Below are 25,601 nucleotides of genomic sequence, written 5' to 3'. Positions count from 1 at the left end.
CTTACATGTTTAAGGCACCATACACACGTACGTAATTGGCCTGGAACAAATGACGAGCCTGAGAGCATCCCTGAACGAGAACTTGTCACACTCCCTGCTGCCGTCTTCAACATGACTGGATGTGGGGCAATTATCTGTCTTATAAACACAATCCAACAATTCACCTACAGCATCCACGTCTCCAGGGATGCCAGATCCCTGAAGGATGGCACCCGGGTTCTTCTGGCAGGGTTGGCGATACCCATCATAACAAGCTGGCTTTGTTCAAGGGCCATACTGGTGGGGGAGGAGATAGGAATGCACCTTGAACCTGGAGTGGAAAGACCTGGTTGTGCTGCTATCCTGGGGCTAGTCACTCCGCCGTGGTTTCCTGTTATCACAGGATAGCAATGCTTAGCTGCTGGGTTTCTTCTCGATTGCCGGAAAGATATAAGCAAGCCCCACCTGGGTGCTATAGATTGTTCTCCTTGCACACAGCGGCCTTTCTTCCAGGCTGTCTGTCAACCAGGGGAGTGTGCCAGGACCTTGTCAGATCCTCAATGAAGAAGAAAATTTATATACAGAAGATTATTATTATTTTTTTTATGAAGCATTTAAAGAATCTATTTGGCTGGCACTCAAGAAATCCTTTGTAGCAAATGTAATAGCACTCTGGCTTAATCGGTGGAGAATGAATCAGAACACGCACCACTTCTCTATTCTGAATTATTCTGCTTCACATACTCTAACGGCAGCCTGCCTTTTGGAAGGGAGCCCCCCTTGACTCAAATCCATACTCTTCAGGCAAACGAAGCACGGCTCAGAGAGGTCCTGCTCTTTGTCTGAGGCTACAGAAAAATGATTCTGTCTGGGATTCCTCATCTTCAGCAGATGATCCCTTTAAATCCTACTCAGTGGGAAAGGAGGTGCACTGAACCCAAGGAGATCAGTCCTAATGTCTCCTACTAGGATATATGGGCCCAAGGCCATCACAACTGGAAACAGCTCCAAACGGAGGGTGGGTTTGGACATGAACCTCCATTCCAGGCTGTCACTGTTTGGACTCCAAGGGAGTTTTAAGACCAGGCCACATTAGTCCCAGAGAAAGAAATAGGAGCACATCTCCATAAACAACAGCGCTCAGATGGGGGAGGGACGTTACTGGGATACAAGCCACCAGCTCGTTTACCACATCTGTATCGAGGGACACTTTGGCTCCATTAAGCCAACTTCAATTTGAAGTTCTTTCTTTCGAACTAAGTCTTGTTAAATACTTCAGCCAAGTGTTTCCTCCATTACCAAGGACAAGACTCAACTCTAAAGCTCATCACCCACTGAACCCAGATTTAGCAAGCAAAGTAACCAAAAGATTACAGAATCAAATAGCTAGAAGGAATGGATTTACAGGCAGTCTCTGGTCTTGTCTGTTGCGGGTGGAGAAGAAACGTTGCACCAAGAAGACACAAATCTCAGGGTGTCTAAGCTTAAATTGCAACAAGTTTCTGTCTTTACTGATGACGGCCAGATGATCAGACTTCTTGGGACACTGGGGAGAAACGTAGGAGGCCAAATCCAATCCTCTGTCCAGATGGTGTCACCGGTCAAGGAGCAAGATTTGGACTGAGATCTGGGAACAGATCATCGGGGCTGAGAGGGTATAGTTTAATGGAAGGGTAAGTCACGTTCTGTTCTTCATACTGCTCCCTAAGTATCTCTTCGTGGCCACCGTCCAAGATACGAGTCTATATGGACTCTGGACTGACACATTATGACCATTCTTATATCCTTACACATTTGATAAATAAACCCACCTTCTCTCAGGATTTCACAGTTTCTGTCCCAGTCCAAACGCGTAACATAAATCAATCAGTCCTTTACTTCCTGCTCTGTTAATTATTATCACAACAGCCATAAGCAAACACTAGCCTTGGACAGCTGACTAGCCATGCACACAAAAGCACTCTTCAGGTTCCTCAAGCCCACCCTTGTGTGAGCTCCAGCAAAAAGCTCGCCATAAATATCACTGCCTCTTCCTGCTTCGAGCCTCTAAAACGCTCTGGTGAGTGACACGTGGGAAGAAAGAGAGTTCAATTGTTTCTAAACACCAGACTGTGTAAATTTTGCTTGATGGATCTTTTGGGAAATGCTTTTTTCTTCTCGGGAGAATAGTAGATCAGTGTTTGAAATACACAGACACCCCCTTCTTCTCCTCCACACTGAAATGAAAGGGGGACTTCAGCAAGTACCAGTGTTAACCTGAAAGAGACCTGTCACATCTTGGCAAAGGCTTTGCCTCTTGTAATTGTGGCTTATCATCTCAAGGGTTGCTTTATTAATAATCTTGCCCCCATCAGGACACATTTAGCAGAGAGGTTGGTCTCTCTGAGCTGCATCTATGATTCTTTGATCTTGCATCTGCCCTAACAGAGAGAAAACTCATCTGTGTTTCCTCTCTGGACAAAAATAAACTCTGCGGACGATTTGGCTGAACAGCTGCACAAACAATGCAATTTAGAAGGATGCAAATGATACACGAGCAGGTTTTGGTCACAGCCTGTCTATCCTTTGTGCTTGCCAATTAGATCAGCGATCTTAACCCAGCTCTTGTGGCTGGGGGAAGGAGGAGAGACATATACAGGGAATAAAGCGAAGCATAATGCACCTCACAGTATTATTCCAAGAAGCCGAAACCTTATTATCAGACTCTAGAGCACCTTGGAATAAGGTTTTCCTCCAAATGTGATTTTTGTGGTGGAACAAGCTGACAAAAGACTATGTCATAGCTTCCAGCGGTACTGGGCATGGCTATTTTTATTCCCTCCACATCAAATAACAGCACACCCATGTCACCCTGTGGATTGAATCTTAACCCAAACAGAATGAATCAAGGACAGCCAAGCTTTCACTTTTTGGATGGGGAAAAAAAAAAAATACAGCTGAATTTCCAGTTTATGGAAACTTTTCATTGCAAACCCTTCTGCAACATTGCTAAAAATCAGTGCTGGCAACGGCTTCATCAGTGCCTCTACCTGCAGCCGTGACTATCTGGCATGGACATGGGGAGGTGGGATGCTCACGTTGGTTACACCCCTCAGTCTCCAGGCAAACCAATATTTTGCTCCCTTCAACGTCTGTGCTTAATTAGCCTGCCCTGTGGCGCAGGAGTGAGGACAAGGAAAGCTGCATTCACTACTACAGACATCATGGAAAGAGCATGTCAGACTGCAGCGTTGCACATGGAGGAAAACACAAGCAGAGCAGACAAGGCAGCTACGGGGTTGGTCTGTAGCTGGGAAATGGTGGGAAGCAACCAGCAGAATAGCCAATTGCTCAGTGGAGAAGGACCTAGAGGGCTCCAAACACCAGCTCAGCCCACCCTACACCAGGCTGTACTGTCTGCACCAGATCTTCAGCCTGTACAAACTTGCACAGTCCCCAACATCAAAACCAGCCTGATTTACAGTAGCTGAGACCCAGCCCATTCATTTCAGGGTGGGTGGTGGTTTGGGTTTTTTTCAGCTGAAGCACAAAACAAGTTTCGCTCCTATTGAAATTCATCTCATCTCAAAAAAGCAAGCTGAAAAATGTCTCAAGGATGGGCAGTCTCGAAATGGACGCACCCAGAATAAGTAGTTGCATGAGAAAAATGTCAACCTTATTGTTGCAAAGCACTTTGGAGGCATGCAACCACTTACATGTCAGAAAAGCAATTACAAGATTTTCTCAGCTACCAGGCTGCCTGCACCACAGCACTGGTAGAAGGGTAAGCCAGAAATTCCAGTTGGTGAGCTCTAGCTGTCCCAATCTCCAAAAAATACGAGCCCTCACTCATGCCAGACATCGGTGTGCTGGGTTTTTTTCTGTTCTGATAGGAAGTCAGCCAAGGAGACACTGTTTTCACACCTCCACACAAATACAGATTAGACTTAGGGTGGAGATAGGCCCTAATTAATCATAAGGGATTGAATTAGGTTTCTACAGTGCTCACATTCTGCTAGCTTTAATTGTGAATTAATGCCATTATGGACAGAAATCTTAGGATACCTGTTTCTGACAGCTCCAATCTAGAACTACAACCGTGCCCCTAGAAACGCTCTGCTTTAGGGATCCAGATGGGAGACCCTCCCTCACGCTAACATTTGGAGGGCTTTGAGTCAAAGCTTTGGTTATCACCCATCTCTGGTTTTCAGCAGCACATCTATTTACCGCTGATTCTCCCATGGCACCTGTCACTGAGGAATGCAGCATCACCGTGTTCCACAGGAACGTCTGGGACTCGATAATCTCATTTAAATACCAATCACAAAAGTCAATATGCAAAAAACAATGCAGCCCTTTCTTCCCTCCACACGTGTGTGGGTGCGCAGTTCCCGCTAGCATCAGAAACAACTCCAGCCTGATGCAAATATTGTCTTATTCCCACCGACTTTATTTACTCTCATCTGCCCCATAAAGGGCCAAAGGAACAAAGTTCTGTTCACTTAGACGTAGATTTTGGGGAAAGAGGACATCAGGCATAGTGTTTCCGACCCTGCCACTGCCTTCATGTACAATCTCAGCCTGAATCTCACGGGACTTCTGTTTTCCCCACATGCAAAATGAGGATGACGATACCTACCACACAAGGTGGTTGTCTGGGCTGGAAAGCACTCAAACGGAAGGCACAAGGAGAGGCAGAGGTGTTACTATCTCACAGCTTGCTGAAGACACTTCCCATTAATAGATTGCATGAGCACTGCATTGAGAACTCTCTTTTGTGTCATATGATTACGAAATTCCTTAATGTGCCCTTAATATATAGGATAACACTGAAGAAATGCACGTATCCTGTTATTGTGCAACCAGCAATGTTTCCACAGGAACTCCTCCAATAACAGGCACAGATGCAGCGCGTGGTTTTTCAAACCAAAATAACTTTTTTCAGCTTTTTTTTTTTCACTGTCTTGAAATAGATTTTCTCCAGTTAATTCAAGAGTGCTTTTTTAAGTCTTTTTCCTCCTTCCTTTATTAAATCATTCTATAGAAATGAAAATCTTGAAGTTAGCTGGATGCAGCGTTGAATGCACACAGATATATGTATATATTGGTTTAACAAAAAGATGACTTCTCTTCTGTGTCTAGCCTGTCTATTCAGACCACCACAAACACTCCACCTCCACCACAAAATTACATAGTGGGAGAAAAAAGTGTAACTGAAACTGAAGCAAAATTAGAAACTTATAATCTGATACATGAATTGGCTCAAAAGAAATAAAGATTTCAAATTATTTTAGTCCATTATTACAAATAAATTTATAAAATAAAGACAGAGTTTAAGCTATTTGAATAGCTCGCCCCCTCCAAATTTATAAAGTTTCAGACTGACAACACATCCCTACTCCTTTCCAACTTGCAAGGAACAAAATAAGAATCTCTAAAGAAAAAGAAAATCCCGTATGAGAACAAAAATCCATGTGAATTGTGTTTGCACACATTATGAAGAGGAAAAAAAAGGCATGATTTTAATTATATTCTCCTCTTTGTCGGTCACCTTTCATTAAACTGTTGAGAATAAAACATACTCCCACCAAGACGTTAACATCTCATTTCCAGTACTGCTTGGGTGAGGAGACCAAATAAAAATAAATGGCTTCTACAATAAGACACATCATCCATCGTCAGCATGTAAAACGCAGTCATTAATCACAGAAGCAACCTACTTATTACGGGTGTTCAAGCACTGGCAATACAAATGCTTATAAAACAGGGGCTCCTTTCATAATTCCCTGCCCTTGTCTCTCAATAGTTTAGAGGATTAACCCTTTTACAACGAGGGATGGGCAAACTGGTTTTGCCTAATTCCAAACCAACCTGACGTCATGGGTTCGAAAGTTCGACTTGAACTCAAACATTATCAGATGCGGTTTGTGCGGAGGGGAGACGGCAAGGAAGAGCTCAGGGAGAGAAAAAGGAAGGAAGATGGTGAAAGAGCAAATCGAAAAACCCAGCAGGACGTGGACAAATGAAAAACATCCAGTAAGGGGTCAAAGGATGGATAAAAATTGCTAATAAATGAGTTGAAACCCTACAAAGTAATAAATGCAGCTTTGTCTTAATACCTATCTTGACATGACTTGTGGGAGTCTCTTCCCTCCTACAGACTTCTCTCTGGTGGGAAAAAAATGCAGATTTTAGTTGTACTTAATTAATCCCCCTGAAGAGCACAGTTAAACATACGCAGTTCCCACTGACCATATCGCTTTGGGCTCCTCCTGCATTTCTTAGCAAAGGGTTTCACAACACTTTGCACAAGTGTGCAACGACCTGCTGTTTTCCTTTAACTGATGGGAAAGATGAGGCGTGCAGTGAGCGTGTAACCAGCTCCCCATCGTGTAGGGAGTCAAGGACAAAGCCACCAGAGATGGCCAAACCCCCGAGCGTCCACTGCAAAGCCCTCAGCCATTTCATGGGCTCTGCAAAATCACAAACTCCATTCAGTTACCCCTATTCCCAACAGCAACATGTCCCAAGCTGCCAGCTAAATGAATGCTCAGCAGAAAACGTTCATATATTTGCAGTCTGATGCAACTCCTTTTCTTTTCCTACACACCCAAAACTTCTATTGACTTCAAGGAGTAAATAAGAAGTGGGGACGGGGCAGGGGGAAGTCAAGAAGTACTGAGGAAAGCAGTATTTGGACATCATCTGCAGCATGCAAAGGGTTAAACTAGAGTTTAAAACACATAAGCCTCACTATTTACTGACTGTTGCAAAAAGTGAGACATCTGAATGAAGAAAATTCTTGTGGAGAGAAACTAGATGAGGTATGTATTTGAATATTCTGGCCCCAGTTTAACCAGAGGCAATAACTTCTCAAACACTTAAATTAACTTTGTCATCAACTGGACAAACATTTCCAACATCGGTATCAATTACTGGAGGCAAATGACCCATGATTGGCTTTGGGGAAAACAAATATTTTGAGGAGACAAAAAAAAAAGAGTCAAGACAAAAAAGAAGATAAAAAAGAGTCCACCACATTTTAAGCCACGCTAAAGCTATGTGCCAGGTACTGGGAGTGAACACTTAAGTTTCAATTAATTAACAAAGCAGCAACAGGCAATAGCAGATATCCCATTATAACTTTTTTTATATGTAATAAACACTCCGTGAATACCTTGTAGGCATGACTGGTTTCAGGGTAAGTGGGCTATGTCCTGGTAAATTGTCAGCAAGAAGTTCAAATCATTGCAGAGGTACTCAGAAATTCTGCACCAGCTCTGCTTCCTAAGAAAAATCGGGAGTTTTCCCAAGATATCTCCCCTAAAGGAAATGTTTTTCTTCATCCAAAGCTGCCATCAAGGCACCGTGATGAATGAAAGCGTTTTCAGTATCCTTCACCGTCCAAAAGGATTTTCTATCCCGTCATTTACTATGGGAAAGTCCCATTTTTATTTTGCAGGCATATACTCAGAGATAGAGAAACACAATCAGCAGGTAAAAACATTACCACTGGTTTTCCTTTTTGAAAGGTAACACCAAAATTACGATCACTGGTGAGCTAATGAGTCAAATCACGCTGAGGCTGTACTAAGCAGTCAGTATCTGGGAACAGATAAAGTAAAGCTCAGTTTTTAAATAGCTCTCGACTGATTTTAATGCATTTTTATAAGTTGTAACATGACTAATGGTGCTAATATTAAGAAGGGAGAAAGAAAAGGCATGGATCACAGAAATCAGTATTTTTAAACATATTAAAGCCACAGATAATCAACTATAACTATCAAGTTGTCTGCATTGCTTTCATGGTAGCGTCTTTGTTTACTGATGGGGAAGAAAACAGGCAGTATTTTTTCCTAAGTTGAGTATGTGCCATAGAAGTCCTGTATCAACGTTGATTGTGGTTGTATCCCTTCTTCCTGGATGGGTTTCACTTTTACCCTTCTCTGAAGGACAGAAATTTCTATTTCATAGTTGCAAGCTCTTTAGAAAGTGTTAGCGGAAGCTATTAATTGATCCTGCTATTAATAGAAACTCATGGAAAACAGAAAAGGATACAAAAAAAGGTGAAACAACCGTGAAAACTGTGACAGCACAGAAGAAAAGGAAATAATTTGCCTGAGTTTGCCAGCCTAAAAATGAAGCCCATTTAGCCAGCCAAACAGCTCTGAAGACGCTCCAACACTCCTGCGCCAGCCGTGCATGCAGCCAAATCCATCTTTTCCATTTCCACCCGTGTCCCTTTTCTGTTCTTTCATTGCTCTGCAAACGTCCAGCACCTCCATCCACCCCAAAGATCTTTCACAGAGCCAGAGCGACGTCGTGCCCTTAGTTAAAACAAGGATCAGGCCGTATCTTTCATTTTAAACGCAGCTGCTCACAAAGAGAGCAAACCAACCAGACCGATTTCAACCCCCCCAGAAGTCCTTCCAGCGCTTGGCATCATCTGGGAGATCGTCTGTCTGCGGGGACGGATTTAGTTGACTCGGAGAGATGGGACTGACCCCAGTGAACAGCTATTCCCTGCTGTACACACAGCTCGTCATGTCCCAAGCTCTTGACAGATCTTTAGGGATGGCACTTAGGATGCGGTGCCCCATCGGACAAAGGCGTCAGGACACCCTATACCTGCCAACTCTGAGCTGCTCCAAGCGGCAGGAGATGCCTTTGCCCTGCTGGAAAAGGGACGATGAGGAGAAATTCTGAGGACAGAATGAAAAGTATCAATCCTGAATTTATTAAAAAAAAACCCAAACCCATAAATTGCCTTAAAGCAGGCTTGTGAGTCACAATTTAAAAGATCATCTCCCTGATTTTCTGAAAACACCACCATATGTTGTTAAACTTGAACGTATTTATAATTTTTTTTTTATCATGTAGGTTATTTCTTTTTAAATAACATTTTGGACGCTGTACTTTGTTCAGCTGAGACAAAGCTGAATATCCAGAACCATTACAGTTTTGAGATCAGCTCATGCACAAGTTCCAGCGGTTTATGAGCTGATACACAAGTAAAGCTTTCTAAATCCTGACAATTAGATGAAACACCACCACGATTTCTACCATCTCTTTTCAGTCACCTTTGCTGTCTCTTCTCATGCAATCGCTAGTCAGGTAGGTTCTGATGGGCAGAAATACATCTATGGTATCCGTGGCTGTGGCATCTCTTCACAACAGACGGGCTGTAGGGGTTAGGCACCAGTCTAAGAGGTCCCTGTCCTCAGCCACAAGAAAAAGGGTTTCATTAGAGCTGTACAAATAAAACACCATCAGCCTGGGATTTCGTAAATGCTTTTGTTTTAATGTAATTTAAGTGCTAAACTACCTTATAATAATGTGCTTTTAAATGTTTACAGTTAAGGCATAATTGGATTTGACTCATTTTGGCCCTGATCCAACGACGATTTAATTGACTTCAGTGGGAGTTGGATTGGGCTCTAAGTAATTTTAACTAAAATAATCCATCAATTGTTCCTCACCCACTTCATCAAACTCCTTCCCATCATTTATATGATTACTCTGTAATTGATGGCAACAAGGTGAAACCAACCCTTCTAACTTCTGGCACGGCTTCCTGTCCCTCAGCGAAGAACTTCACTACTATCCAAACCTAAATTTGCTAATTTGTTTTAGCAACCTAAACCAAATCTGCTTAAGGAAAGAAAAAGGGCACAACGAAGAGCAGACAGCAGAGATCCACGCTGCCTAGTACTGTCCTCTGCTGCTACAGAAAACTTCACATCTCAGCTCCTCCACTACTTAGTCACCGGAGGAACAAAACAAACTGTAAGCAAAGCTGTCAGGAGGAGGTTTTGAACAGAACAGACAGAAGGGTGAAGTCAAATGTATTCACAAACTCACGCAAATGTTTTGTGGCCAACAAAAAAATCCCCATTTGCTTCAGACTCTTCACCATTACACTGAATCAATTATTACATTTCTCGTTCCTGTTTCAGGGGGATTTTTTCACATTTTTCCTCTTTGAGCCACGCAAATAAATGCAAGTCAGAGAAATATGCTTTCCTAAAGACTTATAAAGTTATGCAATTATATGTACGTGATACCTACAGCTTGCAAGTAGACACTTTCCATAACAAAGTACCACCACTGCTAATTTTGCTTCAAAGATGACAGGTTAATCTGCTGTAGAATGCCCTATTTCAGTAACCACAAACATATTACATGTTTCTCTGTCTTGTAAAAGAAAAGGAGATGCTTTTATTAAGGCTTCAACCCTTCCGTGCTTACACAACAGTGGTTTGTTTTTTAATGTATAAACGTAGGCAGCCGTACACTAGATGTGGCAACAGGTACCTGCACACTCGAAGCTACAGGGTTCTTGCTTCAACATTAGTTCTGAAGCTGGCTATTAAAATTTAATTCGGATTAAATCCAACCCCTACAAGGTGAAATCCCAGTTAGAAAAAAAAAATAGTAATTTGCATCAGCAGGAAAATAGCCATTAACTATCCTGAAACTTGCAAGATAATCATTAGTAGAAATACCCAAAGCCAAATGGTGAGCCAAGTGTTTAAAGATGACTCGATGGCCACATTGAAAACTCTCTTATTCTGAAGAAAACCCACAAAATAGTGAGATTATCTGAGGTACAGGGCAAATATAAAAGCTTCCAATTCAAATCCTTCTTTGCATGAGTAGTCCTGTTGAAGTCAGCCGACTAACTACGTGAATAAAACCCACTGGCACGTTAAAGAATTTACAAGATACAACCTGAATGCACACATCCAAACACATTTTAAGGTCATTGTAAGGTTGTTGCTCTGAATCTCACAGAAAAAAGAGCATATGTATTTGTGCAGATTTTCTGTCATCACATATTCAAAGGGAATTTTATTTTTGTTATATAGGAAGTTCTAGAAAACTGTTTTTCTCCTTCCTTCAAAAAAAAGAAACGTGATTTTTTTTTTACAGAAAAATGAAAAAACAAAGCAGAGATTTTGTCTGGGAGCTGTTGATTAAGGGTGGCCTTCTTTCAGGTTTTGTGTTTTAGAGAGGGCTCAAATAAAAGGAAATTAACTGGGGAGTTTTTGTGTCTTTTGTGTTTTTTTTTTATAAGGAAGAGATGCTGGACTGCCTTTCTGTGTGGCACACTTCAGAGAGAGAGATTCACATAGACAACTAATTAATGTTGACCCCAAGAACACTACCACCCTCAGAAATTCTCATTAGGTAGCTAAGAGCAGAATCAAACCTTCAGCGTCCTCACGGCACGTGTTCTACCAGCATCACCCAGACCCCGCTGGACTCGTCCCCTCTGGGGGCCTGGATGTGTTCAGAGGACATGTGAGAAGCAGCAAGTATATAACCTCATTTGCAATGAAGTTGCAACTTCTAACTGAGTCGGAGGAGATTTGAATACCAGTGCAGGGTCCCTGTTCAGGAGGATGGAGGATTATTTTGCAAAAGGTTGTCTTCACCCTTCCCTTTAGTTACTTAAATGGGTCTCAGTGCCGAGTATCCAAACACCTGTCCGAAATATCTGCAACTGGTAACTCGGTGTTCTCCTGAGCATGTTCTGGGCAGGAGAAATGAGGGAGAAGATTACAAGAATCAGTCAAAAGGAAAAGTTACATGAGAGGAAGATGGAAAATATGAAGTATTTACTGTGTTAGCCAGGTCTGAACACCAAATCTCTATATATTAGAGATATAGCTTAGGGATATGGTTTAGTGGTGGACTTGGTAGTGTTAGGCTAACGGTTGGACTCGATGATCTTAAAGGTCCTTTCCAACCAAAACACTTCTATGATTCTATATTTTTAAAGATGTCATTAAGATGTAGCTTTGCGAATTTCACACCACTCAACAAGGGCTAGAAGCCTCTCAGCTAGAGTTGCAAGAACACAAGAAATAACAGATAATTCAGAGGGGGAGAAATCCATCTCCAGTATTTTCCTGGATGGTAATATTAATATGACCTCATGATATATTGCTGCTAAACCTACTCCAAAACTCTCACGTTCGTCTCACCACGCAATCCATGGTGGGAGCAATCACACGGCATGGAAACCCTTCCTAGCAGTGCAAGAAAGGCGAGCAACGCAAAGAGGGGACACCTTCCCGTGTAGGTCAGTGTGAGCTGACACTGTTGTGCCCATCAGCAGGAGGCATAACTTGGTCTGTCTCACCTGAGCGATGCAACGCTTTGCTCCGCTCCCCGCCGAGTAGAAGCGCACAGAGGACATCAACTGCCCAGCTCCTGTTAGCTTGTTCTTGTGATCCTGTTCTGTTACAGACTTGGTCTTGACTTCCACAAACACAGCCGACATCACCAACCAGCCCTAAACCTTCCAAGGAGCTACGGTTTCCTAGCAAACGAAGCTCGTGTTAATGTGTTCTGGCTTCTGCAGCCCAGCTGGAGCAATTCTTAAATCGAACTGACTGAAAACATTCAGCTTTAACTGCCTTTCATCAAAAAAGAAAAAAAAAAAGACAATTTTGCAATACAGAAAGGAACTTCAATGCTTTGCCAAATGTCTCATATAAAAAAAGGAGTGTTAGAAAGTTTCGTTTCGGCCTTTAGAAGATGTTTTCAATATTTATTCCAGATCAAGTATTTCCTCTGATCTGATTTCCATCCCCCCCACATCACTTTGTTTTAACTTGCCAAAACAAATCTAAAACATTTTGCTTCACTCTGAACTGAAAAGGACAATTGGTTATTATTTCTTCTATCTACCAACAAACCAAAACACCCGTTTTTCTGACTACTACTCGTATTTTCGCTTTGCGCTGAGCAACTTCAAGTCAGAAAGGCAGAGATTTCTTTCAATCCTCCAAACCTGCTCACAACACTCCTATCAGCATTAAATCCTTTCTGAAGGTGGATCAAGGCTCCGAGCAACACACTGCCAAGACGATGATATAGCGAGCTGTCCTTCACCCTACTTTTAGCTGGAAAATCAATGTAATGCTCAACACAAGTAAACACAAGAAAAAACAACAAGTCTCCTTAGCTACTGCTCTGCTCTGTTCCCTGGCGAGTTGACTGGGAGCTTCACACAACTCATTGGCTCAAAACAGTCTCATTTCTTTTTCCCCAGCTTCCCCAGTGAAGATGCTTGCCCTTGCTCATAAACCCGCTGATATTGAAGGCAGCAATGCTGGGGAGGACATTTATTCTACGAGCCAAGTCTGGTTTTTCCTGCATTTTACTGCGGCAGGTTGAATAAAAGTCATAAAAATAATAATCACAACAACTTGAGAGCTGCGGCACTCCATCTAATAGTCTCCACGAGCAGTGTCCAAAGTGGGGTCAGCAGCCTCTTTACCAATCTACAGCATTTAAGCCTAAAACAGCGCATAGATGGATTCGAACTGTGCTCCAGTGCGAGCCGCGAGGCTTTAGGAAATTAGGTGTAGGTGTCAATTTTCCCAGTGGAATCCCACATTCATTAATACCTCCTATTATAGCATTCCTCTGCACGGCTTATTCATGCCTAACCACAACCACAACGCTGATTACTTTCCACAATAGGTTTTATTGCCATCACTGGTGTGGGAGTTCCTGGTTTGTTCCACGTCGTTTTGCCTTTCATTAATTCCTTTTATTCACTATTAACTGTGCTGAGATACAGCCAGCAAAATTCAGTCTTGATTCCAAATCTTTAAATATCTACCATTGAAACTTCCTTAGAGCCAGATTTCCCTGTCTATGTGAGACCTGTTTTCAAATTCAGATGCTGACCTGGCTTTGCCTCTGAAATACCACCACTAATATTGGATGTAATCTGACAGCAAAAACTGACAGATTCTTCTCTGCGTATATAGTTATTAGCCAGCCCATTATTATCCCTCATATACCACTTTTTCGCATGTCTGAACTATGTTTTCTGCTAAAGACATCAAAACATGTAGAAAACCAAGGCAGACACCCTGAAAAACGCCAGGCTCTTTAAAATTAAATTTTGTGCCCAACCTTCAGCTGTTACAGATGAATCCACTTTCAAAGCCTACAGCGTTTGTTCAGTTTACCTCGGCTGATAAGCTGGTCTTCAGCGTGATTGCTACAGAAAGGCTTTTCTTGTAGGGCTAAAATGGACGGGGAGTTATTTATCTGAGAGTTTTGAGAAAATTCAGACTTTCCTGAGGTTGCAGCTGAATAAATCACGCTATGGGAGCAGAGAGACAGCCCCGACAGCAAATTCTGACATTTCTAGGTTTTCAGAGCAGCGCTCCGAGACTCCAGCGTAAATGTGACTGCATCTTCTAGGATCCTTATGCAGTAATGTCGTCTCTGAATTATCTTACATTTATTAGGAATATTTGATAGCTTCCCTAATACTGGATCAGAGACACCTACAGAAGCAACATGTCGTATTTTTCACGATTAATAGATTTCTTTTGTCATTTTGCCTTTACTTTTTGCTATTAAACTATTGAATTATACTGCTCTTTGTAAGCCAAAGCCAATAAATGTAGGCAGTTTTCAGCAGATTTTTTTTTCCTTCATATGTTTGCACAAATAATCAGAAAAAAATCCCAAAGAGCATTGCAGCAATGTACATTTCCACACAGAGACACTTGCAGCTTTGCAATCTAAGTTGGCACCTCTCACTCTCTGCTGTGTATAAACAAGCGTACTCATTTTGGCCTGCTTCCCTCGACAGATACATTTTGGGACAGAGGTCTTTAAGGAATCTTGTTGTGAGGTCACACATCAAAACTGAGCTGTTTTAAGACGCAATAAATCTACTTTCTCGCCATGGTTCCCTAAAAACCCTGACAAGACTGACTGAGGACCAGGAATATGAAAGCTCACACTTGATGGTGCAAGCAATGGTTCCTTGCCAGCCCCAGGGGTTGCAGGTATCGCTTTGTTTAATTCAGAAAATATTAAATATACCAGGAAAACAATAGCTCAAAAAAAAACTTTGGGATAAGCAGTTCCCAATTTCATCCTAAGATAAAACAACAAAGGAACTGGAAAAGAAGAATTCAAGTTTTGAACAATTCTGTACTAGGTACCTGCCTACAATAAAACCCCAATTGCACAAAGGTGGAACAAGGTCTCATCCTCAAAAAAAACCCCAAACAAAACAAACCCCCAAAACCCAAAATAATAATTTCAAAAAAGTCATAATTATTTGTGCTCTTTAAAAGCAACTTGTTCCACAGACTAGCAAGCAGAGTAAGCTTTCAAAAACATGTAAACAAGCTGAGAAAATTAAGGTTATGTCCGCTTCCAGAAGTTGAATATACACAGAGCAGTACAACCCCCTTTAACACAACTCCCCTTACACAAGTGTAAATATTTGATAAGAAAGTAGCTAATTCTCTCAGAAGATAAGTAAAACCACACCGATATAAGGCATCTTTATGCCTGTAAAACTACATCCATGCAAGTCGTATATAGCTATATATATATATATCTCAATAGCGTAGTATAACTACTGTAGCAGACAGAAGAAGAAGCAGCGCAGTCCAACCCGAGATACGTACCAGTAATTAACGTGGAAATAAATTACACTGATGCTCATTGGAATTTAAGTTATAAATCACTACGATAATTTCAAATTTGAGGTTTTCTGATGAGCTCCAGAACGGGTCCAGGTAGAAATGAATACACAGCATAGGCAACAAATAATTTACACTACGAACTTTGCTAAAATAAACTGAAGACTCATAAAAAGCTCTCTCTTGAAAGAGGCAATGGGATTTTTTTAATTCAGCCAGCATAATTTAATTGGGATAGAAACAGATAGGACATGCAAGACCAATATTGTCCATTATCATGAATTCCACTATCACCAGGGACAGCACACAACTTCCCCTCCACACCGCAGCCATGACCACCCCGGCATTTATTTTTTGAGTAATTTCAGTTATTTTGATAAATATGAAACATTTCCAGTTTGACCTCGTAACATCAAACACTGACAATGTCCTCTGATTCTTTATCATGAACTATCTCTTGTAGTTCATGTCCAGAACTACAAAATATGGCATTTGGATTTTGAATGTATCATTAAACCAAGATTTTAAAAAAAGCCAGGAAACAAAACACAATTGGTATAGCGGCCTACAAATATTTTTAAATGTAAAATTGTCTTTATATAATTTTTCAATGTGAGAAGCAATTCCTATAGGACTCTGCTCAATCGAAAAGCAACCTTCAAAAATCACTATAACAAATCAAGCACAGTATATATTAGGACTGTAATCATTGCTTATACAAATTAATTAGATAGGACAAAATATGAAAAGCCAATAAAAATATAAATATCATGGAACCAAATAAATAATGTTTTCACTAAGGCATCACAATCCAAAAAGTCATAAAACAAAGAGGTATGAACCACCATCTGAAAATATTTCTGTTTAAATATTTTTTTTTTTTAAATATCATAATGGCTTTGAACCTGGGTTAGCATTTTGTTACAGGTTCAGTATGAGAACAGTCTTGTTTATTTGGCTCAATAAATGCCACGATACACGTTCATACACCAAATTTTAAGCTAATGATGGATCCTTTTTCACAGGGAATTGCATTTTTCTTTCCAAAGGAAAATTTTGGTTGAGGTTCATTCCAAGCTCTTCGCAATGGGGATCTCCCCAGGGAGATCGCTGAGCTTTGCATCAGACCCCCTGAGTGCTCCTTACAACTAAAATATCAGTCTTCACGATGCCCAGGAAAGTCCTGAACACTCCTTCCACCCCCCATCCTCCTCTCCTTAATTTTGTTTTATCCCAATCCAGCTGCACTAAATATTTAGTATTTGACCACAGCCAAAAGAATAAATATTTTCCATGTGGTCACCAATGTTTTTTCCCCTTCACTTAACAAGGGATGTTGTTAAAACACATATGCTGCACCACCACAACTTACATCTTTCAGCTCCAAATAAATTACAAAGGCACATCAGACTTCTCCGGCTTCACCCAAGACGAAAGAACTATTAACTCTTGAGCCCATGAAAACGCCTCCAAAATGTGACTCCTGACTCGAGAAAAAGCCGCGCTGCTGAAGAGAAGTTCAGCTGAAGTAACTAATCACTCGTTACTGTTTGAAACACTCCGAGGTCCCAGCTTTGACTACACTGGCAAGGTAATTTCTGTGATTCAGATTAAGATTAATTTCATTTAGACTGCAAAGAGACTAAGTGCTCACTCCCTTCCCGATTAACTCAAGAGACAAAGGAAACAGCAGGCAGTACGTTAAATGCCACAGTGCTGTATTTCTGTAGACTTTAGTCCCTAAGTGGTTTGGGGTTTTTTTATTTGTGTTTTGTTTTGTTTTGTTTTTTAAACAGATTTGTGTTGGGTATTTTTCAAATTCTTTCATATTTAGTTAATCTTTTGTGGTATTGTCCATTTCTTAGACAATGACAGAATTTCCTCTTTTATAATAAATAAAAAATTCCCATTACCTAATACACACAGGACTTCAGTTGTACCTATACACTTTAGAGGGTTTATAATCTGGAAGCGTGGACTTTTGTAACAGTTTCTTTTATGGTTTTAATCCTGCAAGCAAATCTCTTTCTGTACTTCACTTCTCAAGCACTGCAACTCCATCAAGCTTATTCCATTAGAAGCAGGTATTCACAATCCACCCTGACACAGGGACAGGCCAGAGCTTGGGCTAGAAACACACTCTGGAGGGCAAATTCATTAAAGATCTCAGGCACAAAGAGAAATAAGGCTTAAATTGAACATGTAACCACAGGAGTCATGCTGGCATCACTCAGAATCCACTGCTGAATCATCTGAGGATTGTTAATGTTTATTTAATGACTATATATTAGTCTTACAAAGACAATGTTTGCTATACTTGACACAGAACTACACATTAAAAAAAAAAAAAATCTCTTTTTTTTCTCATGGGGGTGGCGAGACTCAACACAGCTGTTGGGAAACACCCCACCCATCAGGAACACTACGGATCCCTGAGCCCAAACGTGACATTCAAACTGTGTTTTGTGATGCCGAGTTAGTCGTACATGCTTCTGGATGCTGGTAAACATCCAGGTTAATACTCCTTTAGGGTGCTAAAGGGAGCTTTCCTTTCTCATGCCTCCTCTTTCTGTACAGAAGGACACTGAAATCTCTTTTCCTGGCAGACGGGGGTCTGTGGAAGTCACGTCACTGACTCTGACGTGAGCAGAATTGGGCCCTCTCCTTGCAAGCAAACGATTTGGGACTTTCATGCCTATTTTGGCCAAGCACAGAATTTCACTGTCCATGGGGTAGCGAGGGATCAGCTCTGAAAAATTCCCCTTGTCAGCAACATCTCGATTAACAATCAGATCTTCTTGTATAAAAACATGTCAGCGGTTCGTTAGAGGGAAGGAACGTCACGCACAAATCCATCGGAAGAAATAAATGCTGAATGAAGGTCACACTGTTCACGTAACCTCTTTTGAAAAGTTGGTCATCATGGGTCTTAATTCTGATCCAGCCCCCTAATCACTTCTGGATCTTTAATTATTAGTATTTACAAAATAAATATTGAGGTTTATGCTCGGACCAAGAGTTTACTCTACTCATCAAACTCTTAGCTAACCTAACAGCAAGTTTTATACTAGCACAGCTCCACTAAGACCTGAAAAGTTCCTTCTTATTTATATTCAGCTGAGTATTAAAAACAAAACACCAAACCTAAGCCAAAGTGCAGGCCTTGAATTTTTAAACACAACTTAATATAAATGCAAAATGAACACTCCCAGGAAAGAGAAAGGAAAAATAGAATTTTATGACCTTGGAGTAGATATTATTTCACCGGGAAATAGTCCTTTACAAATATTTTTCAGTAGTTAAGATTTTTTGAAGAATGTATTTTTAAGTTTCAGCTTCATCATCTGATTCTCTTAAGACATTAGGTGGCACCATTGGAGGTGTGGCCTTATGGGAAGAATATAAATCTGGAAAACTGCCTACTTCACCAGAAAAAAAAAGGATTTTTCTCTTTTTTAAAATCTGGAACGCATTATAAGAATGATATTTTTACTTTTAACGTGGATTTTTGAAAGCTCACATTACACCAATCTGTTTGTGAAATTTAATAATGCCCACGGGCAAGACCCCATCGCTCATTTTATTGCATTAAAATCAGTGGTATCTGTCCAGAAATCCATTTGTATGTATTTATTTGCAGTGCCTACGTCTGCAAAATCACTGCAAGTATTTTCACATCTTCTCTCTTAGAAACAGCCTAACTTCTTTCAAAGGAAGAGATAAGTTAGGGCAGAAAATACTGTGTCTCAGTGGCAGTTTTTCTCCTTTTTCAGATTTTCTATTTTAATTCTATTCTAGTCTATTCAAATTTCTTTGTACTCCCACAAATGGCAATGAAAGAACCACCAAGGGTTTCAATGAGCACAAGATCAAGGCCGCTTTTTACTAGAGGACACGCGCTCCTGTTAGCGCGTTGTCATTCGCATTGGGTATTTATTTGTGAACGCGCCGAGGAAGGTTGAGGCTGAATCCCACCTTAGCTTAGCAAAGGGGCCCTTAAGATTTAACAAATAACATCGTCCCTCTTCCCTGGGCAAGTGGGAGCAAAAGCAAACCCTTCTGCTGGGGATGGAGGGGTGAAAACTGGGGTTTGTGGCAGGGATTGGGTTTGGAGGGGAAAAACTGGGGTTCATGGCAGGGATTGGGGGGGAAAAACAGGTTCATGGCAGGGACTGGGTTTGGGGGGGAAAACTGGGGTTCGTGGCAGGGATTGGGTTTGGGGGGGAAATACTGGGGTTTGTGGCAGGGATTGGGTTTGGGGGGGAAAAACTGGGGTTCATGGCAGGGATTGGGGGGGAAAAACAGGTTCATGGCAGGGACTGGGGGGGAAAAACTGGGGTTCATGGCAGGGATTGGGTTTGGGGGGGAAAAACTGGGGTTCATGGCAGGGATTGGGTTTGGGGGGGGGAAAACTGGGGTTTGTGGCAGGCACTGGGTTTGGGGGGGAAATACCGGGGTTCATGGCAGGCACTGGGTTTTGGGGGAGAATCCTGCGCTTCAGAGGAGCGGGATGCGCAGGAGTTTGCTCGCCCCACCAAGGGAGGAGAGGCTCGGCTTGCAAACGGTGCAAGCCCCTGGCAGGGGGGCTGCTTGGCTCCCGTTTCCCTCGGGAAAGCCCCCCCCAGGCTTCTCCCACGGCCGGGGAGCAGGCTTACCGGCGCAGGAGTGCAGCGGCTTGGGCCGGACCAGGAGAGACGGACAGACGGAATAAAGGGAAAGTTTCTCGAAGTAATCGCAGGTTTCCTTGGAGAGGATCTCGTCGATCATGAAGGTCTTGTAGCGCCGCCTGCCTGCTTTGGGCCGGCCGGGCGCGGCCAGCCGGCACTGCTGCATGGCGGGGCCGCCCGCCCGCCCCGGCGCTGCGGGGCTCCGCGGGGCTGCGCGAGCCGCGGGCCGCTGCGCATGGGCCCCCGCCGCCTCGCTGCCGCCGCCGCCGTGCTCCGCGCCGCTCCCCAGCGCCCGGCTCCGCCGCTATATAAACCTGCCGATAAGCATCTCTCCACCACGGCCTTTTTTAGGACGCTCCGGCTGTCAATCAGGGCGCCCGCTGCTCCCCGCCGCGCACCATTGTTACCCTGCGCCGCGCTGGGAGGATCCCGCCGAGCCTCTCCCCTCCCTGCTCTCTATTTTAAGATACTGGGGTGTGTGTCTTTTTTTTTTTTTGGTGCAAAAACTGGCGAGGTTCCAGAGTTTTTTCTCCTCCTTTCTTCTCCTCCCCCCCCGCGCCTGTAATTAGTTTAAAAAAATTAGAAAGCGCACATCCCGCAACCGCAGGGAGAGCGAGCGGCTCTGCCCCGGCCCCTGCAGCCTTCTCCGATCGGCATCAAAGCTATTCCCCGGTCGCAAAGTGCTGGAGAGCAGCAGGGAGGGGGGAAAAAACCCACTATTTATAGGTGCTTTGCTGAAGCAAACGCTGCCTTCTCCGGAGCGGCGTCCCCCTTTCCAACCGAAACGATTCCATGATTCATTCCCCGGGCTGCTCCCGCAGCCTGAGATCATTTACTGACGGATCGCTGCTTATCTCGGCTGGGTTTTTTTTTCGCAAAGATGAGCTTTGAGCCCCTTCTGCTGAGGACAGACCCCACGCAGCCCCACTGGGGTGCAAGGTTTCCCCACTCCGCCAAAGCTTTTTGCTCGCGGGCTGAGCCCTGAGTTGTGTTTCTCTGCTCTGTGACCCGATTTGCAGGGAAAACTGCTCCCAAATGGGGATTTTAGGCCACTGAGAAATTACACCGTACCCCGTTTGGAGTCAGTGGGGTTTAGCAGAGGAATCACCGGGGCACTTTATTCAGGGGAAGGCGTATCAGAAGGAGTCCTCCCGATTTCAACCGGTTGCTGCGTGGTTTTCCAGAAACCTCGCCATTATTTGTGGCTGCAAAGTTTAAATGGGTAAAGAGAGGCTCATTATGAAAATATGCCACCTCCCCCCCCCAAAAAAAAAATTATTTGCAGGCTTCATACAAGGATTTAAGTATAATGTGCAAAACGTTACCAGCCACCACTGAGTTTTCATGCTTTGGTGATCCAAATGGCAGCAAACTCTTATTTTACTATTAGAAAACTGCAGAAGGAAACAACCACCTCAAACTCTCATGAACTATTTGAGCAACTTTTATTGTATTGATCTATATTTTTAAAAGCCCTCAAAACTCCATAAACTGATTTCTTTTGTAAAAGCACTATTTCTTTTTTCAATTACAAGTATCATTTGGCTTTAAAGTTCAGAGATACACTTGCCGATTTGGAGAGCCCTAAAACCAAAAAAAAGATACTCGTACTGTCCGCACGCTGTCAAAACTGGAGGGCAGAGCAAGGAAATATAATACTTTTGATATACGCTTTGAACTTTTTTCTTAAAAACTCATTATGTGGTTTTAAAAAACACGGCACAGCAAATTATATTAAAATAAAGATAAAGTGTTTTGCTCATTGAGCCAATGGAATGGCATTCTCATTTAAAATAAATTGGTTGGAAATGGTTTTACTTCTTTTTATTCTGAGAAACTAAAGCAATCTTATGAACAGGAATTTAACCAGAACGACAACAACCACTAAGGAGTTCAAGGACTTTTTTACCCCAATGATATAAGTATTTTTAAATTACTTAAACTGTTGCTAAACAAACTACAAAAAGTTAAGGAGATTTGCTGACTTCATTATGAATGTAGCTTTATGAATACTCACTGCTTAATTCAGACATAAAACATTTTAGGAACATTCTTTGCTTCTTTTTCAGACTTTCTTTTTCAAGAAAACAAAATAATTACCAGTAACATTGACTTAAGCAATTGCTGCTTGCTGATAATTAGCGCAAAGAACATTTCTGAAGCAATGTCCTGGGCGAGCTACTGATTTAAATCCTGAAACAGCAGCAAACGGCAATTTGCTCCACCACGTTTCCTTGGTGCCTGGGCAGTAGCTGCAGCCCCCCGACCCTCACTCCAAAATCATTTTGCATTTATTGGCTTCACAAAACCTGACAAGACGCAGCAGAGGAATGTTTCCTAAATGGAGAGAGAGCGCAATACACACACTGGAAATCAAAGAGTCTTCCATGAGCCCGAGCAGATCCAGCCCAGAAATCAAGAGGGGAAGAAAGCCGTCAGCTCGCCTAACTCGCACACAACTGAGCGCAAGACAAGAGTCTCCGCTTGGCTTTAAACATTTCTCACATCTGAAGGGCTGGATATCCAGAGATGTGGGGCTGGCACCTCTGCCTGTGCTCTAGAAACACTGATGCCCTCATGGGAGCCCAGGGAGATGAACTGGCAGGTGGGATTAGCACACCTTGGCATGTCTCTAGAAACTTTATTTCTTTTATTAATGAATTTAAAAAAAAAAAAAAAAGTGGCCAGAGCAATACGATGGGTTATGTCGTATGAAACACACACTGGCTGTCAATCAAAAAGGGGGTGCTTTGGTCAGGAATAATCAGGGGTTTTGTTTCCAACATTAATGAAGTGGCTGGAATAGCAAACATCTGCCAAAGGGACTCAAAGCCCGAGCAGCTGTTGGAGCCCCCAGTACTCTTCCCATGTAGGACTTATCCCATGGCTCATAAGTGCTTCTCCCTAAGGTTTCTCTAGTGGTTGAGAAATGGGGCCGTAAGGGAGGGCGGAAAGCAAAAGGCATGTTAGGAAAGGTTTGGAGGGCAGAAGGGTTGACGCAGTTTGTGTGCGTGAGCCCAGCACCTGCACTCCACAAATGGCAGCGTGACAGCAAGTTACCGGGATTTCTGCGCATGCCCTTTTCCAAGAGGGAAGGGGAATTAATCCAAGGGACACGATCCTGCAATTCACTGCCTGAAAGTGGGCTTTTTTGTGTGTGTAAAACCAGTGTCAGAACTGAGGAGGAGAATAGCACTGCTCTGAGCTTGTCAGTCAGCAACGGGTTGCTCATGATGGAGAGCAGGGAGTTCAGGAGGGCAATCACATTCAATCAGGAAAGACGTGGCAGGAGACCCTCTGAACTACAGTTTCTGGAGACAATTTGTTTTCATTTGGAGACAGTTTGTGCTACCAGGCACTTTTCGTGCAGTACTGAAACCCCACCTGTGCAGTGCACCTCAGGAAAATGATTAAGCACCTTAGAGTAAACTTGTTTAGTCCCAGCACAAACATTATCACAAGACGGTGATTAAGGCCATAGGAATTAAGCTGCTGTTATTACTGAATTTGTTATTTAGGTAGTACCCAAGTACCTGGCTCTGCTCAGGGAAGAGTTAGCTGATTGTGATGACTTGCTTCTGTACTTGTACATGGCCTAGCACACTGGGATCGTTTGCCTAAGGAGAGGAATTCTGTCTGGTGGGTTTTTCAGCTGACTAGTTGTCACATTTAAAGAAGATTTTTAAATGCAAAAAAACTATTTTTTTCTTGCCCATTCTGTTAAAAAAAATGCCAAAGCCTTAAAGTGCATTGGTTCTTGTTCTGAATTCCTTTCTCCTTATCAAAAGGGCAAAGATACCTTTCGCAAGCCCCTGACATTACCACGTTTAATCACTAGAAAAGTCCCTTTTCCAGTGAAATCCAACCACCTTTGACAATAGATTCATACAGACATAACCAATCCTGTTAAACACCAACACTCTGATCTTAAGTGTACGCCTTTTTCAGCATGATGCTGGGCTTGATAGCTGATCCAGAATAGAAAAATCAAATGTGTGGCTAGAAACAGGGAGGCACAACTTGGGTCAGTGTTTTGCTCAAAGGAAGCGTATCCAGAGGTTTTGTTCTCTCAGCGTGAAAGGTCTTGGTGCAGGAAGAGAGTGTAAAATCTCCTCACCCACACACACATAAGGTAAATCCAATGAGCCCCTTCTACGTTGCCCTGACAGAAATGCTTTTTGAGAGAAAGAGACAGTCAAGACACCTCTGAGCAGGGTCTCTCTCCCCCATCTCATGGAAGAACTCTGTAAAAGCAGGATCCTGTCGTAGGATGGAAGAGAAACTAAAGTGTTTGTTGGCTCTGAACTTTACCTTGGCCCCTTTGCAGATGGCAAGATGATACCGCTGGGCACCGAAGTGTGCGATGTGATAGAAATTGCAGAGCAGAGAGGTAATGGCACATGCTCACGCACCCCGTTGGCTTCAGGGAGGCTGCTGCTTCCAGCTTATCTTTACAAGCAAATTTCACTCCTGGCCTAAATGACTGCAGAACAGCACTGCTCCAAGTCCAGTGCTTTCATTGGAATTTTTTTTCTAGCTCCCAAAGCTATGGAGTCTGTCTCAAATCCCCACAACTACATTACTTCTTCTGTCACCTTTAAATCTGTCTGCAGCCTCTTTGAGTGGCAACAGACCTTGCTCTGAGCCTGACTGATTCTCCTCCTGTTCCCCCTACCCCACTGTGATTCTGCAGCACTTGTGGGGTCCAAACCAGCCCTGGCTTCTCTACCAGGTTTTGTCCCTTAATGGACAGACCTGGGCTTATGGCAGCAACACTACAAAGTAGCCCCCTTGACGTGGTCAGAATAAATAAAGGCTTGAGTTATTTTCTTCAAAAAAATTAGAGTGAAAGCTGAATGATCAATTGGGACACCTTTGTGGCTCTGACACAAGCCCTAAACCTAGTCTCCCTTGCTTAGAGCCAACTTTGAATCATCTAGAAATAGAGTATAATGGTACTTATCATGTGAGTGAAGCCAGTGACTAGTCCCCAGTTTAGTTAAGATGCTCTACTTGAAAGTACTAATACAGCTAATACTGTTTTTATCAGTGCTGGTAGCAGGCTTGGAATGCACAAGGCAGAAAGACCTCATCACACAGACTGTAAAGTCCCTTAGAAAGGAGATACAGATATGGTTTCAGATCTACATCCAGAGAAACTGAGGCAGAGGCTCCCTCTGTTAACCCCCAGGACAGAAGCCAGACCTCACTCAACATCATACACTCTCCACGTGGAGAGCATAACCTAAATACCAGTATTTTCCTCCTGTGACCTCATTTTTTCCCTCCACAACGGCACTGGGGGCTGTGAGACAGTATCTTGCTATTTTTCCAGGTATCTCTTTGCATGGGCACACAACACCTGAGCAGCGTCTCCTTTCCTATCGCTACCAAATCGAACCAGATCCTGCCATTGGCAGTGGTGGTTGGAGTGGTTTCCATGAGCTCACTGGGGGTGTTGCCTTGCCACAATGCAGGGCACCAAACATACCAAACCGGA

The 25,601-nt window shown here is 42.8% G+C and overlaps 1 protein-coding gene across 1 annotated transcript in view; it reads right to left on the bottom strand.

Annotated features, from left to right (window-relative positions):
* The window catches only part of BARX2 (BARX homeobox 2), a 31,578-nt gene extending 11,311 nt beyond the window's left edge, over positions 1-20,267 (bottom strand). Inside the window, exon 1 of the mRNA XM_068418140.1 lies at positions 20,090-20,267. Within this exon, the coding sequence (XP_068274241.1) occupies positions 20,090-20,267 (178 nt within the window). The remainder of the gene's footprint in view (positions 1-20,089) is intronic.
* Between the last annotated feature and the right edge of the window lie 5,334 nt (positions 20,268-25,601).

This window comes from Nyctibius grandis, chromosome 25, assembly GCF_013368605.1.
Source record: "Nyctibius grandis isolate bNycGra1 chromosome 25, bNycGra1.pri, whole genome shotgun sequence".
Lineage (NCBI taxonomy): Eukaryota > Metazoa > Chordata > Aves > Nyctibiiformes > Nyctibiidae > Nyctibius > Nyctibius grandis.
The sequence above is the reverse complement of the archived record's forward strand: the minus strand, read 5'-3'. Positions and strand labels throughout refer to the sequence as shown.